This window comes from Leucopleurus acutus (assembly GCF_964270905.1).
Source record: "Leucopleurus acutus genome assembly, chromosome: 17".
In the NCBI taxonomy this organism is placed as follows: Eukaryota; Metazoa; Chordata; class Mammalia; order Artiodactyla; family Delphinidae; genus Leucopleurus; species Leucopleurus acutus.
In genome coordinates this window covers 50,883,498-50,900,613 of record NC_139159.1, presented here as the reverse complement: position 1 = coordinate 50,900,613, position 17,116 = coordinate 50,883,498, and the positions used below count along the sequence as shown (strand labels likewise).

Sequence of the window (17,116 nt, the reverse complement as noted above, 5' to 3'; positions counted from 1 at the left end):
ATAGTCACATGTCCTCAGTCTCTTCTCTTTCAACCATTGTGTTCATTGTCACCAAGTTATTATTCCATAAGACAGATGTAATTGAATAAAATATATGAGAAATTCCTTGCTATTTTAAAGTATCCCTGAATCTGTCCTATTTTAATTTTTGTCAAATTGTCATTTATCTAGGTTGGCAGGGAATGCTGTACTTAGGAAATATCTACCAATGCCACTATAAAATCCTTTCCTATCTAGATATCAAATTTGGATGTCAAATTTGGAAATTAAGACATGGTATTGGTATTCTCCTCACTCTAGAAGCATTCATGAGAATACAGAGAGGCAGCAAAACAAAACCTGTCCACACCCTGTTACCCTAAATGCTATCCAATTCCTTGAATGCTTACAGAAGCAAGCATCCATTATAAAGACTGTCAAAATTATTTTATTATTTTTGGTTCCTTTGTAACCTGTATTTTTAGGTTATAATGTAGGCAACTATACACTGAGACTCAAAGGAACAAAATATTTTTCCTTCCATCTCATTGTATATCTTTAGGGACCTGACTTGTGAAGGCAGTATATTAGGGTTTAGTTTATAATCCCACAGCAAATGGCTCACTAACAGACAATAGTAGGTTATACCTGTTAAGTTTCCAAAACCAAACCAAACAAACAACAATAACAACATAAGCTATAAATTAAAAACAAAACGATTTGAGACTTTACAATTTATTAGCCACATCTCCAAAACACTTAGCTTCTGTTAAAAAAAGGCTTACAGGATAGTTTATTATACAGAAGAGATAACTGAGGTTCAGGGAAATTAAAAGCTTTGCCAGAGAACATATGCTCAATAGTAGAACTGAGTTTAAGATGCAATTTATTAACTTCCAATGGAGTTCTCTAAACATTATGAAAAGTCCAAATGGTTTAAACAATTTTGACTTACGCTAAATATTTGCATGTTGAGTTTTACATGTGGATTGAAATGTACAAATGTTGGGCAATATGCAACAATTCATGCTGCAATCCAGTTGATTTCTTTCCTCCTTGTACTGTTTCTTATGCAAGCTATGTGATCAAGAATAGCAACAAGGTTACTATTTTCCTCAAAACTACTAAGTAATATGTATTGAATAATTGGTTCAGAGTGATGATCATAATCAGGTTTAGTTTCACTTTAAATCCAAAGTTTTCAGATTCTGTGCTGAAAATACAAAATTATAGCGAGAAATAATAGTACTTATTATGTGACAAGTATTGTTATAAGCAATTTAAATATACCAAATTATTTAAGAAAGTTAATTTATAGCATATCTACATAGCAAGGAATGTTATTTAGAGTAGACAGGGGCTAGTTCAAGGCAGATTTTATCATTATCACCCTTCCAAGGTACCCAGTGCTCTTCCACATTTTCCAGCATCTCTCTCCCTACACCTGACTTTCTCCATTCACAGGTTCTAACTTGCTTCCTATGAAATTTGTGTGTAATAATAACTCGGGTCAGTCCCTAAGGAATATTTACATTTCAGTGTTCTGGAAAGCCTACGCTTTATATTATTAAAATAATTAAGCCATTAAAGAATATCAGAATACTAAGTACTATCACAAGTAGTGGGAGAAATATTTGGCGCTGAAAAAATGCCCATAACACCTCAAAACTTACCTCCTCTATACGTATCACAATCTTAAGAGACTGTATGTAAGTGACATGTTATAAAATAATTTTACCAACTATGTTTCATTTGTTATCATTATATTATTACTGTTTTATTTTTCCCTTGGGAGCTCCCCAAAGCAGGAAATATATCTTATTGATCATTGCATCCTCAATGACTACCTAGTACAACAAACTAAAAATAGCAGCTATCGGTTGAATTGAGCTAAACTGTTAACTAATATCTAAAATAAAACAAACGGTTGAAACACATGCAAGGAGAATGCCATTCATGTGAAAAGGCATGGTATATAAATGCACAAGATTGGGAGTCAAGACTAGAGGTCTGCTCCTATGTGGACTGAAGAAAGCTAATTGTCCTCTAGAATTCTACTCCTTTATCAGTAAAGAAAAGCTGTTTTATTAAAAGATTTATAAGGTTCCTTCCAAATCTAAGTCTTGATTCTAAATCTAGGAGCAAAGCTACAGAACACTGATAAATGTCTTGGCAAACTATAGGCAGATGGCTTGGGGCCAGACGGCTCTATAGAACAAATTGGCAGATCTTGATTTAGAAGTCAGAGGATGAACATAAAGTTTCCCATATATCTTTCATGTATTCTTGTTCCCCTGACCTATCCTCTTAGTCTAGATTTCTATTTCCTTTCTTCCCTTTACAGCCAAACTCTTTAAAAGGTGCCTATACCATCTCCATTTCTCTCCTCTTCCAAATCCACTGTAATTGGCCTTTTACCCCCTACAACTCCACCAAAACTACTCTTAATAAAGGTTAGCACAATGACTTTGCTAAATCTAGTGATCATTTCACAGTCTTGATAATTCTCTTCTGCTTCAAGCAACTTTCTTTATTTCTATTCAGAGACACTACAATCCATGGTTTCCCCACTACCTCTCCTCCTACTCTTGATGCTCCTCAGTCTTTCCTGCTTCATTGTTTCAACTTCTAAATGTTAGAATAGTTCGGTTCATAGTCCTTGGACCTCTTCTTTTAGCTACCTATGCTTGTTCTCTCAGTGATACCAATGGGGCTCATGGTTTTAAGTCTCTGTTTGTAAGGATGAAACCTAAACCTATAACTACAGTCCAAATCTCTAACCTGAAATCCAAAACATATTTCAAACTGCCTGTTTGACATCCTATCCTACATGTCTAACAGCATCTCTAACTTATATCCAAACCTGAGCACCTGATATTCCCACCAAATCTATTAATAGAAACTCCATATTTTCCCAATTACTGAGGCCCAAAACATGGATTTTATCATGGGATCTCTCCTACCCTGTCAGTTAATTCTGTTGGTTCTATCTTTAATATCTATCCAGAATCCAACTACTCCTATCATTCTGGTCTAAGTCACCATCACCTCTTTCCTGGTTTATTGGGAATGCCTCCTAATAGTTCTCCTTGTTTCTAATCTTAATTATTTTGGGTTATTCTCAATGTAACAATCAAACTGATCTTTTTAAAAAAGCAATGGTATTGTGTCACCTTAATCAAAATCTTCCTACTCCACTCATGGAGGTCAAGAAATAGATAAAAATGACAAATATGTAAACAGACATTGGGAGCTCAGTTAAATTTTTGTGTTTTTTTATGGAGAATATTCATTAATTACAATACGTGATATAATTTCATTTATTTTGCTATACTATTTTCACCTTTTCATAATAACCTAGCATATTTTAAGAATTTTATGCTTGGAGAGGTATTAATGAATAATTAACACTCCAAAGTAAGAAGAATTATTTTAGTGCTAAATCAATCTTAAATGTGACATTGTAGACATTATTTATAAAAGATGAAGACAGGGAAGAAAGAGTATATTGAAAACTAAAGGACATTTCAACTAAATTACTGAAGCACAACACTATGCATTTCTTAATTTGGCTCAATAACAAGGGAAATTGTTAGGATAAGAAGATATTTTAGAAGGCTGATTTTTTTTTTTTTTTTTTTGCTGTTTTTTTTGATGTAACCATTTTAAAATGCTGACATTCTAAATCAACATGTGTAGCTACATTTGATTATCAATTACTGCAAAACATATACAGTCCTACTGTTTTTTGTTTTTTGGGTTTTTTTCTTGTTTTATAAAGAGCTTTAATCTTTTTGAAAACAAAGTTAGGTCAAAATGCATACAATAGGCATTTTATGTAATGTAACTTTAGCTGGCTTTAAAATCAGTCCTACTGTTTTTGACAGAACTTAGTTGTGGGGGATGACAGAATTGTCACTTATAATTATAGGAAAAACTAAATATAAGTATTAAAATCAATCATCTTTTTAAACTGCCTAGGCAATATAATAATGTATAAAACTGCAAATATTAGTTTTAGTACTGTGAAAAATCTACGAATATCACAAATGTTTAATACTGTTGAACTCATAATTAAGTTGATTTCTACTTTAAAATATTTTTAAATAGTTCAATTTTAAAATAATTTCTGGGTTGAAAAATATGCATGTTGTGTTTTTCTAAATGCATAATATCATGACCGTAACTCTCTTCCTCAGAATCTTACTCCTTATGACCAGAAAAGCAAAACTTTTTAATGCCATACATTTCAATAGAATAGGGTTGTAACAGGATCCAATAATAAGGTAAGTACTTCAGAAACAAATTTTGTATTCAGAAATGTATTTTAAAAAGAGAATACACTTTAAATATTGGATAACTTAAATTGGGACTATACTTGTATTTATACTTATTTAAGAAAGCACATTACAAATGTCAAAACAGAGTGTCTAGTATATGAAAGGCACTCTTAACTTCGTATTAGACTTGCCTTTTTTCCCATTATTAGGTGGGCTTGGTGTTTCTCCCTCATTGTCTTTATAACATTGAAAACAGACAACAGTGATTAATAATTATGGTCATTAACAACCCAAATAAAAACCAAGCACACCACAAAAGATGACATCACACACCAGAGACACAAATCCATGCACTAACATGACACCTCACATTAATGAACAGAAGAGCGAAGTATACCCTTCCTAGCCCATAAGAAAAGTAATAAAAACAAAAATAAAATGAGGAATAACGAGTCATTTTATAATAAGTTAGGAAGATTGTAGTTACGGTTTTATTCTAAGAACTAATGTAATTTATCAATTTCATTTTGAGAATTAAGCATAGGCGACAAACTGGCTCAATAAATGGACTTCTTTATCTTAATAAAGTTAAAAATAAATAAAAGTGATATTAATTACTGCTGAAGTCCCCAAACTAATGATATACTTAACAATGACTTTACTGCAAAAGCCAATTCGTGAACAGTATGAAAGCCTTTTGGTATTCGTATGGACTAGTTTCAGATACATAGGAACAGGCAAGCAGGGAAACATTAACCACACAGCTAAATTAAAATGAAATTCATTCTTACAGTATTCCCTAAAAATGTTATTCCTATAGCACTTCAAGAAAATGGAAGATGTGTGACATTCCAGTAGTTAGTACACGATATGTTCAGAACAGAGATAGTTATACTTTCTTATTGATATAAATATGAGTCTAAACTTGCCTTTGTTTTCATTACCAGATGTACTCTGATGATTTTCACCTTTATGACTTTAAAAATAGCTACTAAAAAATTTGCAATTGCAGTTTAAGAGGTTTTCTGTCCTAAACCACAAACACTACTGCAAGAATGCATCCATGAAAATACATCTTATGCACAATATACATAATAACATTGCTTTCACACAATGGTAAAGGAGAGAACAAAAGGCACATAAAGTACATGCTACCATTCATGAATACAATACTTTCAGAAATATTCTGACAAAGAAAGTGGCAAAAATTATGGTACGTAAACATAATAGGGGCTTAAAAACACCAAAATGAAGTGTCTTCATTCCATTTAGAAGAAGGACTCTTTGGGGAGAAATTAGGATTGTCAATAAATAGCGCAATACTGAGCTGGGTTGAAGATGAAGCTACAGTTAATTGTTCTTAATTTAGAAAAAAGTTTATGGATAAATTATAATAGTTTCTAAAAGTTTCAAGAACTAAAATTTTGTAATTTATATTCTGCTCTATATTTACTTGTAATTTACCTCTAAAAAATCAAAATTGTTGAGAGAAGAGACTAGAACTTCAATGAACCTACACTCAGTGAAATACAGTGTTTTAGTAGGTACCCAAAAAACATTTTTGAGTAAATATATGAACTGAATGTAAGGCTGGGGTAAAGGATAAGTATAAATCTTAGTGAGAGGCATTGTCTATAACTTCAGTTTGATTTAAACAATAAGGAGAATGTTCAAACGGGTAAATTAAATACCCTGATAATTTACCTAGCTAGCTCATGTAATATCTTTCCACTAATAAATTTAAGTAATTATTTTAAAATTAGTACTGAACAATCTGTTCTTTATTCTGTATTTATAAATTTGGAGCCTAAAGTCTTACGTGAAATAGAAAAGTCATACTTCTAAAACATTTGATTATTTATTTTGGACACACAGTCAAACACACCTGCCTTGACCTCTTCACCCTGCTTTTCTCCCCCCTGCTCTTCCACATGCTCAGTTACTTCATTAACTTCTGTATATGCAAAAGTAAAAGTAAAGAAAAGGATAAGACCAGATATGTACATCTGTTACTCTTAAGTAAAACAAAACAACAAATTTCAAATTATTCATGATATGAGTGATAATAAGGAGACAAATAGATTATTTTTAATGAGTTTCTGACATGTTATGAAAGCACATAAGTATACTGTTAATAAATTATCTTACTGTCTCCTTTTATGATAACTTTGATTTAAAAAAGAAATTGTGGCCCATGAGTATTTGTAATATGTAATAACTGTAAGACAGGCAAAATACTTCATCTATAAACTTGATATACTCTTAGAAAAATAATACTATATAACTTTTCTTCTAGAGAAACAAAAAATAATATTATAAACTCGTTTTTATTTTTATAAAATGCCAGCACATCAAAGTTAGGTGTAAATTAAAAATAATAATGCCTTACGCTTGTTTAGTACATTGTACTTTCATTATATTGTTTTGATTTTCTCTGACTCTCAGACAAAAAGAAGATGACTAATACTGTACCACTGTCAAGACCAACATATATAAGGTTTTAAATTAATTAACAGACTAAAATATATCCCAGGTCAAAAGGAATTAAATTAGGACTTGTTCATTTTTCAGCTATTGAACAGGATCAGAAAATAAACATGTCATTTCTTTGATTCTAAAACAGTGTCACAAAATTATAAAGTCTGAAAACTTTTTAAGAGATAATCCAAACATAATTCAATTTAGACCATTAATCCATAGTCAATTTTGGGTTATACCTTTAACTTCAGTTAGAAGCTGAAGACTTCTAAAGGAGATATTATATATTGCCTTTAAAGCTAAAGAAAAGATACAATCATGTATCTGCTGGAGTCTTCATATCAATATTTATGAAAACACTGCTAAAATCATTCATACTTTTAAGCAAAACAAAACAACCAAAACTCCCCAAATCCTTTTATTTCATACTGGAAGGAATAAGAGAGGTTTTTGACTCTCCTCTCTTTTATTTATAAAAATGGAAAAGTCACAATTAGAGACATTATAGGAAAACTGTGGTTTTTATAGATTCTATAGGGCAAAACCAGATAGAAAATAGAATGTTTGTTGACAAGCCCATGAAAAACTTCCCTGACCTTCAATATCAGCATTTTTTTTAAAATATCAGCTTTAATGTCAGTTTTTTTGGTATATTTATTATTACAAAGAATGGGACAACTAATATCTCAATGGACTATTGCTACAGAAGATATTAAAACTGAATTTAGAAAAAAATATGGCATGAATTATGTTTCTGACTTCATATTCCAACAAATGATGCCAAAACTCTATCTTTAAAAATTGTGGGGAGAGGAGACAAAAGATTCTGTATGTATTACAGAACTTTCCTTATGGAAAGTACTTTTAAAATTATACACTCCCATTTTTATGTAAATAATTGACAACTATAGAAATGCTAATATCTTTTTATCAGGCTGTATAACAGACCATTAGTCACGATAGCACTGAGTTGTTTACAATTATAGTTCACAGTACATAGTAAATAAAAAGGACCACAAAATAGGAGTTGATAAATCATTCAGCTACAACTAACAAGATCACAACTTGTTCTAAGTTATGTAAGGCAATAAAAGTACTGCTGCTCAAATGCAATGCACTTAAAAATGTGTTACAAATATGAATTTTACTATAAACATATATAGAATTACAAGATTATTTTAATGGTACTTTTTACACTATTTGAAGTAGCTTTTCAATTTGTAAATAAATATTTCATGCATTCATTCAACAACTCTTTACTGAAGGCCTATAATGTGCCAGGCATTATTCTATGTGCTGGAGATTCATCAGTAAATAAAACAGTTAACAATTCTTCAAAGTTACAAAGTCAATTGCAGAATTCTATAATCAGCAGAGGAATTTTTACTGTCCTGGTAAATGTATGACACGCCATGTATCATGATTCAATATTTTCTCTTGAGTCATAATGTAGCACTGACAATCAAACTGTACATATTTAACTTTGTTACACTATAAGCAGTCTTGCTACAACATGAAAAATGATGCAGGAAATACAAAGCACAATCACTATCTAATGCAATAACTTTCTTTTCTAGAAAGCCACATTTAATAATTGAAAGATCATCATAAATACAAAATGAAACATATGATGATAAATATAACTAGACTAGGTGTACATCCTCAATGACATAAACACAGACTGCAATTGATATCTTTGGTTAAAGTCTTACACAAAACATCAAATTCTATTTAAAAAGCAAATTTTTTAAAAAAGAAAATTTTACCTTGTGATTTAAAAGAAGTTAAATTCTTTGCATTCTTACTTGATTGAATCAAAAAATTTAACTCCTTTGTATATTTTCCAAGTAAGACAAAAGTCAAATACTTTACTGGAATCATAAAACAAAGTAATTTTACTGTAATAAAGGTCTATACAGTGGAGGGACATCAATTGCAGTTGGGTTTATTTTTGCTCACATAACCCCTAAAAAGGCTGTCAGCACAAAACAAACCCTCCTTTATGTACAGACCTTCACAAGGTTCTATCTCCTTGACTCCATTGTCTAGGAAAAACAAAATAATAAAACAAAAAAGGGAACCAAAGCACAGGGGTTAAAAACAACAGAAATTTCCAAAGGCACAGAATGTATCATCTATTAAAGAAAAGTTAAATGGTGACTTAAATGTGTTTGTTGGTTTGTTTGTTCTGGTAAAGCACATCCAATTACCAAATAAAGGGACCATTTTTTAAAATGACATTAAAAATTATTATATTTTATCATCCATGCTTTTAGAGGCCCTTTATCCAAGAATTTACAGATGTCTGGGGAGTACGTTCATCTGTGTGTAAGCAAATAGTGCTTCTTATGCAAAAATTTGAAAGTATTAAAGATATCAGTACAACATGCATCTTTCTTGTATATTCATGATTACCTTTTTCTGGTACTCCAGTTTTGAGAAGGATCACCATTGTTGTGCATCAGCTAACCAGTCCTTTGCAGTGTGTGAAAATTGATTTGGCTAGTTACTAATAAACTTTATGTAACTATCAACAATTACATAAACTTAGTTGTAGCAAAGAAACATCACCCAACTGCTTATTTAAGAGCATTAAGTTTACTTCTTAAAATGCATTTATTAAAGTTTGAAAAATGTGCAAGAGCAATAATGATAGGTTATTTTTGCCTGCAAAGATTATAAAATTTAAATGCAAAATATATAATATTTGTAAATATATTTATAAATATAACTACTAGCAAATGCAGCTAGGATATTCCACTGACAAAAGAAGAAAGCTAACACAAAGGTAGTAAAAAAGAATCTTGATTCACCTTAGCTTCCATGGGTATTTCCTATATGACACAAATAGAAATAAAACTTACTTCTCTCCAATGTTCCCTTTGGTGGAAGTTGTGGGAGTTGACGGCCCCTTCGTCCTGCCACTGGAGTACTTGATGGGCTTGTTTGGACAGACCCAGTACGAGGGTGAGACCTACAAGATACATCATTAATATTCATTTTTCAATAGAATGAGTTAAAACACTTTTAACACATTTGGTTCATATGACAGCTGTATGGTGCAATTTTAAAGAGGTTTAGCTGCTGATTAAAAGGTTAGGAAAGTAGGACAAAATATGGATATTTGAATGATTATCTAAATAGCAAAAGATGTTTATACTTTTATGTAATATGCATACATACACAGATACATGCACACAAAACCCTACAGTAAAATCCATGGAATTGTTAATGTAGATCAGTATTCTATCCATATGAAAGCAAGAAGAGAATTCTGCAGCTCAAAAAAATGAAAGGTAATGCTTACATTTCTTTCTACCAGATTTCAAATTCTTAACACTAACCTCCCTCCCTTGATCCTAAGAGGTTTTTGCTCAGGCTTATATTAGATATCCCTTTATTAGAAATTATCTCACAAGACTACAAATAAAACCCTGAACAATTCAAAATTCAGCTAAAGAAGATACTGGTTAATACATGATATTAGTATTGATAGAAAGAAACTAAAAATCTAGTTTTATTTATTGTCATTATGATGATTATTCCAAAAGTGATGTCTAATGGACACAAACAATTTCTCATTCTGGAGGAGAACATGATAGTCATGAGGTGCATTATGTGGGGATTTACCCAGGACTCCTGATAAATGAGAAATCACAAAACAAATGAGGTCAGGACAGTTAATAAACAAATTACAATGGCAGTCACACACTATTATATCCGCTGAATATAAATAGTGTGCTTACACTGAAAAGGTTAGTGTCGATTGTTATTAGTGATCAGCCAAGGATGATAGAAGAGACCACTTAGCTGCTGGGAAAGTAAAATGGTGTGCTGGTGGGGCAAAGGGGAAGTTAGTCTGATTGATTTATCTTTCACCTCGATAAGGCAGGTGAAGGAGGGGCAGATCTTCCAGTCATTAATGAAGGCATCGACCTCATGAGGTTTGTATCAGGACGTTCAGTGGATCGGGAGCGGGTGGCTGTCCGCTCTAGGAGAGGCCGTTGTTCTGTTGATCTGGATCTGTGATATGGCTGTCTATCTGCTGCTTCACAATCCCTGAAACGTTAGTCAAAAAGCAGCTCAGTTGATCTTTAGTGCCCTTCTGCTATTTTGTTATGATGCATCAAACTGATTTTGAAAAAGGTAATTGTTTAAAATTATTGAGTATGGAAAAAAAATGTTCTCTTCCCCAACGTATTCTGAGTAAATTCTCACTAAACTTCGTAAGAACTTTTAAGGAACCAACATCTGCCTTTAATAGCAATTCCCAGTGAAGACAATAGGAGTTGCTCAGTTATAATCAAAACAAAACTGTTTTCCAAAATGAATTCTCTAAATGGAACATGTGAAATATGTGAAGTATTCTAATGTTTGAAAAGAATTCTTTGACTTTTCCTAACATTTTCAAAAGAGAAAAGAAAACCATAAAAGCACTAATTCTCAAGTCCCTAAGCCTGTTTATTAGTATACCAACTAAGATATGAAATGGCTGTCAGCACAATCATCGTGTATTGATACACCTAAACATTCAAACAGCAGAATCAAAATGTTACGAGAAAGCTGTGCAACTTTGCAGTCTGTAGCCATATTTAAACATGGTCCAAGGCTTCCCTGGTGGCGCAGTGGTTGAGAGTCCGCCTGCCGATGCAGGGGACACGGGTTCGTGCCCTGGTCCGGGAAGATCCCACGTGCCGCGGAGCGGCTGGGCCCGTGAGCCATGGCCGCTGAGCCTACGCGTCCGGAGCCTGTACTCCGCAACGGGAGAGGCCACAGCAGTGAGAGGCCCGCGAACAGCAAAAAAAAAAAAACAAAAAAACAAAAAAAACAAAAAAACATGGTCCACAAGAAAAATCACTGTATAGAAAAGGAGTTAATCAACCAATCTATGCCATTTATCTCACTGCAGTTTAGCGATGCCAACCAACACAATTCAGGATGGGTATTAATTGACTGAAATAATAATGGTTCTGAAACAATGTGATTTCACACAATTTGACCACAAATAACTCTAACATCAAAACCTAATCCTTCTTGAAAGAAGCAGACTTAAATGAATAACCTATCAATACTAATTTTTGTATCTCTGGAGTCTAGCATAATGCTTTTACATCTAACATGTAATCAGTAAATGTCTCCTAACACCAGCCCCACTATCTATGGAACAACCCAAAAAACACTAGCTTTGGCTCTAGAACTCCAAAGTAACACATACTCCAAAGTATACTTCAAATGAAACTATTATCCCCGCACGTAGTTGTAACCACAGCAATGGAAATGTTTATATATTATAGACAGTAAAGAAAGCAGTAGTCTCCCTCAAGATTAATGTATTAAGGACTTCCACTTTACCTATAAATTCTCTCAATCTTATTTTTGATAATGAAAAATGCAAGCAATTAAAGAAAAACAAGAAAAGAAATGACACAATTTCCCAAATGTAAGTAATTACGTGGCATATTGGACCAGTAGGCATTAGATTAGATGACTTTAGGAACTGGATACTGGATTTACTCTACAACGTTACCTTGTGATTATCTTACACTTTCAATTCATAGGGTAACATGTAAGGCAAATAATTTTTTAACTATTTTTAAGTCCATGTACTATAATATGATTGATTTCTTAAGAATTTAGTTTTTTTATAAGTGTATCCAGAATATGTGAAAAGAAGCTGAGATTAAATGTAAATACATATACAATATTCAATTACTAGTCAAAGAGAGAAATGAAAAGGCAACCTGATAGTGTAAGAAATCATAATTCTATTTTTGTTCCTGAAAAACTATTTTAGAAAGAACACTCCTCTTTAGAAATAAATATGCTCAGGACTTCCCTCGTGGCATAGTGGTTAAGAATCTGCCTGCCAATGTAGGGGATACAGGTTTGATCCCTGGGCCGGGAAGATCCCACATGCCGCGGAGCAAATAGGCCCATGCACCACAACTACTGAGCCTGAGCTCTAGAGCTCGCGAGCCACAACTATTGAGCCCACGTGCCACAACTACTGAAGCCCACGTGCCTAGAGTCCACACAGTGCAATGAAGAGTAGCCCCTGCTCACTGCAACTAGAGAAAGCCCATGCACAGCAACAAAGACCCAATGCAGCCCAAAATAAATAAATAAATAAATTTATTTTTTAAAAAAAAGAGGGCTTTCCTGGTGGCGCAGTGGTTGAGAGTCCGCCTGCCGACGCAGGGGACACGGGTTCGTGCCCTGGTCCGGGAAGATCCCACATGCTGTGGAGCGGCTGGGCCCGTGAGCCATGGCCGCTGAGCCTGCGCGTCTGGAGCCTGTGCTCCGCAACGGGAGAGGCCACAGCAGTGAGAGGCCCAAGTACCACAAAAAAAAAAAAAAAAAAAAAGAAAAAGAAAAAAAAAAGAAAGAAAGAAATATGCTCAATATTTGTTAAATGTTGTTGGTGTACATATCTTTGAATATATTCAGCACAATAGGTAACCAGAATCAAAGGGATGTATATACCTTAGATTCCTTAAAACCTATTTTTGGAAAGTACCAATCTTTAATTTATTTTCATATTTCCTATTATCTTAAATTAGTAATAAGCTTATTTCATTACATAACATGTAGTAACACAACTTTCTGGAATATCTATGACTATCCCAACAGAAAATTAAGCTAATATTTCACTTGTTTATGCAAAATTTGATTTATTCTGATTCCACCAAGTAATTTTTCCGAGTGGAACGTGAAATATCAGGATATACACTTACACTTCTTTGACACTGTATTTTAATAATTGAAATATATAATCGTGAGTGGAATCCAGAGAATTATTTCAAATGTGTTGCTAAGTTCTATGTCCTTGAAAGGATACTATTATTTTTACAGCAAACAGGTCACTATTTAGGAAATATCCCTTAAAAAAACTCTTTAGTGAAAACATTGTTTGAAGATTATAATCAATGTTTTAAAACTTATATTTTCTTTCCATATTCATCAATAATATGAATTATATGATTTCCATAGTGTGAAATGAAAATTGTTTAATAAGTGGAACATGACAAGAACCACAGTAGAAGGTAGAAATTTACTGAAATGTTCCACCACAGTTAAGGGGAGGGGAAAGCTATCATATTTTAAACTTTGATAACACAGTAGAAGGTCAAGATAGGCTCCTGCTCCCACAGTTGGGTAAGAAAAGGTCTTACTAGGTGAGAACTAAGATTATTGCTGAGAAAATTGAAAGCAGCAATGCCTAAGTCTCATATATAATACCCAGCTTCACAGCAGGTTCTTTAAGGGACTGAGATATAAAACTTGCCAACTTCCACCTAAATTCTTAGTGAGTTTTAATTTTAAGGTAAGAACTTATAAATAATTAATTTTGAATAGTAGCAACTGAGGCATGGGAAATAATAGATAACCGTTTGCAAGGCATAAAATATTTAAGTGTTTACCTGGGTTTCTGAATTTGGGGTCTATATTTCAATGTAAATAGTTTCCTTTGTGATCCTACTTATTTACTTTATATTACCTTATGTATTTCAAAATATTATTCTAAAAAGGGTAAACAGATTTTACAAGACTGACAAAATCAAGCCATATACAAGTTAGGAAACACTGACCTGTATATTTAAATCTTTCTTAGGTAAATAATTTGGTTGTCTTTTAAAAGTGATTTAATATCTGTCAGAATTCTATTCTTAAATAGTTTACATTTTCTGATATGTTTATAATAGTTCAGAGTTTGTATGTGCCATTTACCTGGATAGATACAGATTATAGCTCTGCTTATTTAGTGGCTGCTATTCCAAACTGCAAGCATTTGCAGAGGATACTCCACAAATAGAGCTAATTCATATTTTTTTAAACCACAGAATTTATTTTCTTACAGCTCTGGAGCCTGGAAGTTCAAGATCAAGTAGTTGGCAGGATTGGTTTCTCCTGAAACTTCTCTCCTCGGCTGGTACATGGCTGTCTTCTCCCTGTGTCTTCACAACATCTTTTTTTTTTTTTAACATCTTTACTGGAGTATAATTGCTTTACAATGGTGTGTTAGCTTCTGCTTTATAACAAAGTGAATCAGCTATACATATACATATATCTCCATATCTCCTCCCTCTTGCGTCTCCCTCCCACCCTCCGAATCCCACCCCTCTAGGTGGTCACAAAGCACTGAGCTGATCTCCCTGTGCTATGGGGCTGCTTCCCACTAGCTATCTATTTTACATTTGGTAGTGTATATATGTCCATGTCACTCTCTCACTTTGTCCCAGCTTACCCTTCCCCCTCCCCATGTCCTCAAGTTCATTCTCTATGTCTGTGTCTTTATTCCTGTCCTGCCCCTAGGTTCTTCAGAACCATTTTTTTTTCTTTTTAGATTCCATATATATGTGTTAGCATACGGTATTTGTTTTTCTCTTTCTGACTTACTTCACTCTGTATGACAGACTCTAGGTCCATCCACCTCACTACAAATAACTCAATTTCGTTTCTTTTTATGGCTGAGTAATATTCCATTGTATATATGTGCCACATCTTCTTTATCCATTCACCTGTCAATGGGCACTTAGGTTGCTTCCATGTCCTGGCTATTGTAAATAGAGCTGCAATAAACATTGTGGTACATGACTCTTTTTGAATTATATTGACTGACACTATTGAAACAAGACCCAGTATTGTAACAACCCAGCTTTAAAAGCATATGATAGTACATGCAGATTTGATGAGGATTTCTAAGGGAAAAATCATTTTATAATGATCAAGTGAAGTTGTACGTTTTCAATCATTTTTCCTCTCGTATAGTCGCCTTTGAAAGATTTTTTAATTTCCAGGTATCTGGCACAGCTTCCTACTTATTTCATCACCTTTGCTACTTACTTCTCCTAGTCTCAAAGTACATGGGAGTTATGCAGTGTAACAGAAAAGAATAGGCCAGTGAGCATTTTCTTTCACTTATATACAACCATTGCAATGATATAACTCCAGATCAACATAAGCTCAATGTAGACTATCTCTCTAAATACGATAGAAGAATACTAAAAAAAATGAAAAACAAACATCACAGTGCTTCAAAGTATTATTCAGATATCAATGAAAATTGTCCTAGAATGTAACTCAGACTTTAGAGTCTATGTTAAATCAGACAGACTTATTTTGCATTTATACTGTAAAGATAAGTAAATGTAATAGGGTTTTTTTAAAAATAGACTTGTAAAAAGTAAAGCTACTTAGGAATTACTATTTTTTCTTTTTTATAAAGAAATTATTTCTTTATAAAGCTGAAATCTTAAAAATAAATTTGAATGTATCTCTGAAGGACAAGAAGTATAATCTCATGTTTGGGGCAAGAAATGACTTCCCTACATCTATATTATGTAATATAGTAAGCTGATTAACAGCAGCAGCATTATACTTTGGATAAAACACCTTCAACATTTAGAGCTTGTCTGAGCATTAGCTGCATAATTGAAGAAATAAATATATTACAGAATTTTAAAATGAGATATTTTAGGGTAATTAATATAAAATATGTTATATATTTGTATAACGTATCAAGTAATTTAAAGCAATTATATGATTCAACTCTATAATTTTCATGCTCATCATATTGTGCAAGGTACAGTTTAACTTTTTAAAAACTCTATATTATTTTAGCATTGCTTCCAAAATTATTTTAGCATTGCTTCCAAAGTTAAGAGAATTGCAAGTGCATAAAATACCATGGTAATAAGTACATATTCAGAAATACTTATTTACCACGTATATGAAGAGTAATATTTTATTATTTTGGAGGAAGATAGATTAATTTTCCTTGGGCATGACAGCATTTTTTTTTTTTTTGCAGAACATTTCTGTTCAATTAAACATTAAATTCTTATGTTAGTTAAAAGTAAATGATTTTATTCAAAAATAACAGCAATATCTAGGGTCAGCCAAGTTAATAACAATCTAACATGTGAAAATGGTAATAATACACATATTGATGAGAGAAACCAAACACTTTTAATGTAGAAAAACATGTTACTATTTCTCATAACCCTATTTTATCAACAAAAAGAGAAGTAAAGTGTTCCCTTATCTATAGAAGTATTTTCTAAAAAATAGTCAATGTTGGAAACAGCAAGAAGAAAAGATTACCCTAATTTTGTCCAGAATAAAGATATATTGTATTAGTAGACATGCACACACAGAAACATGTAAAATATAAATATCTTGAGGATATTTTGAGTATTTTATTAGTAGTTATAGCAGTTATAGTAGTTATAATTCTCAATGTTATTTCATTTTTACTTCAAAAATAGCAGAAACAAAACAAATAAGCAAGATTATTTACTCAGCAACTACAGCAAATTAATACATCTTTAAAATATGTTTTTTGGGGGCTTCCCTGGTGGCACAGTGGTTGAGAGTCC

The 17,116-nt window shown here is 32.6% G+C and overlaps 1 protein-coding gene across 34 annotated transcripts in view; it reads right to left on the bottom strand.

Annotated features, from left to right (window-relative positions):
• RIMS2 (regulating synaptic membrane exocytosis 2) overlaps positions 1-17,116 on the bottom strand; it is a gene marked incomplete at its 5' end in the record, with an annotated part of 584,629 nt that overhangs the window by 182,737 nt on the left and 384,776 nt on the right. For 18 of the 34 annotated variants that reach the window (XM_082858721.1, XM_082858715.1, XM_082858712.1 and 15 more), the window contains 2 exons: positions 9,602-9,711; positions 10,617-10,796. In XM_082858721.1, the coding sequence (XP_082714847.1) occupies positions 9,602-9,711; positions 10,617-10,796 (290 nt within the window). Of the gene's footprint in view, positions 1-6,144; positions 6,214-8,749; positions 8,783-9,601; positions 9,712-10,616; positions 10,797-17,116 lie in introns of all 34 variants that reach the window. The other 16 variants (XM_082858742.1, XM_082858713.1, XM_082858719.1 and 13 more) reach the window with 4 other exon arrangements.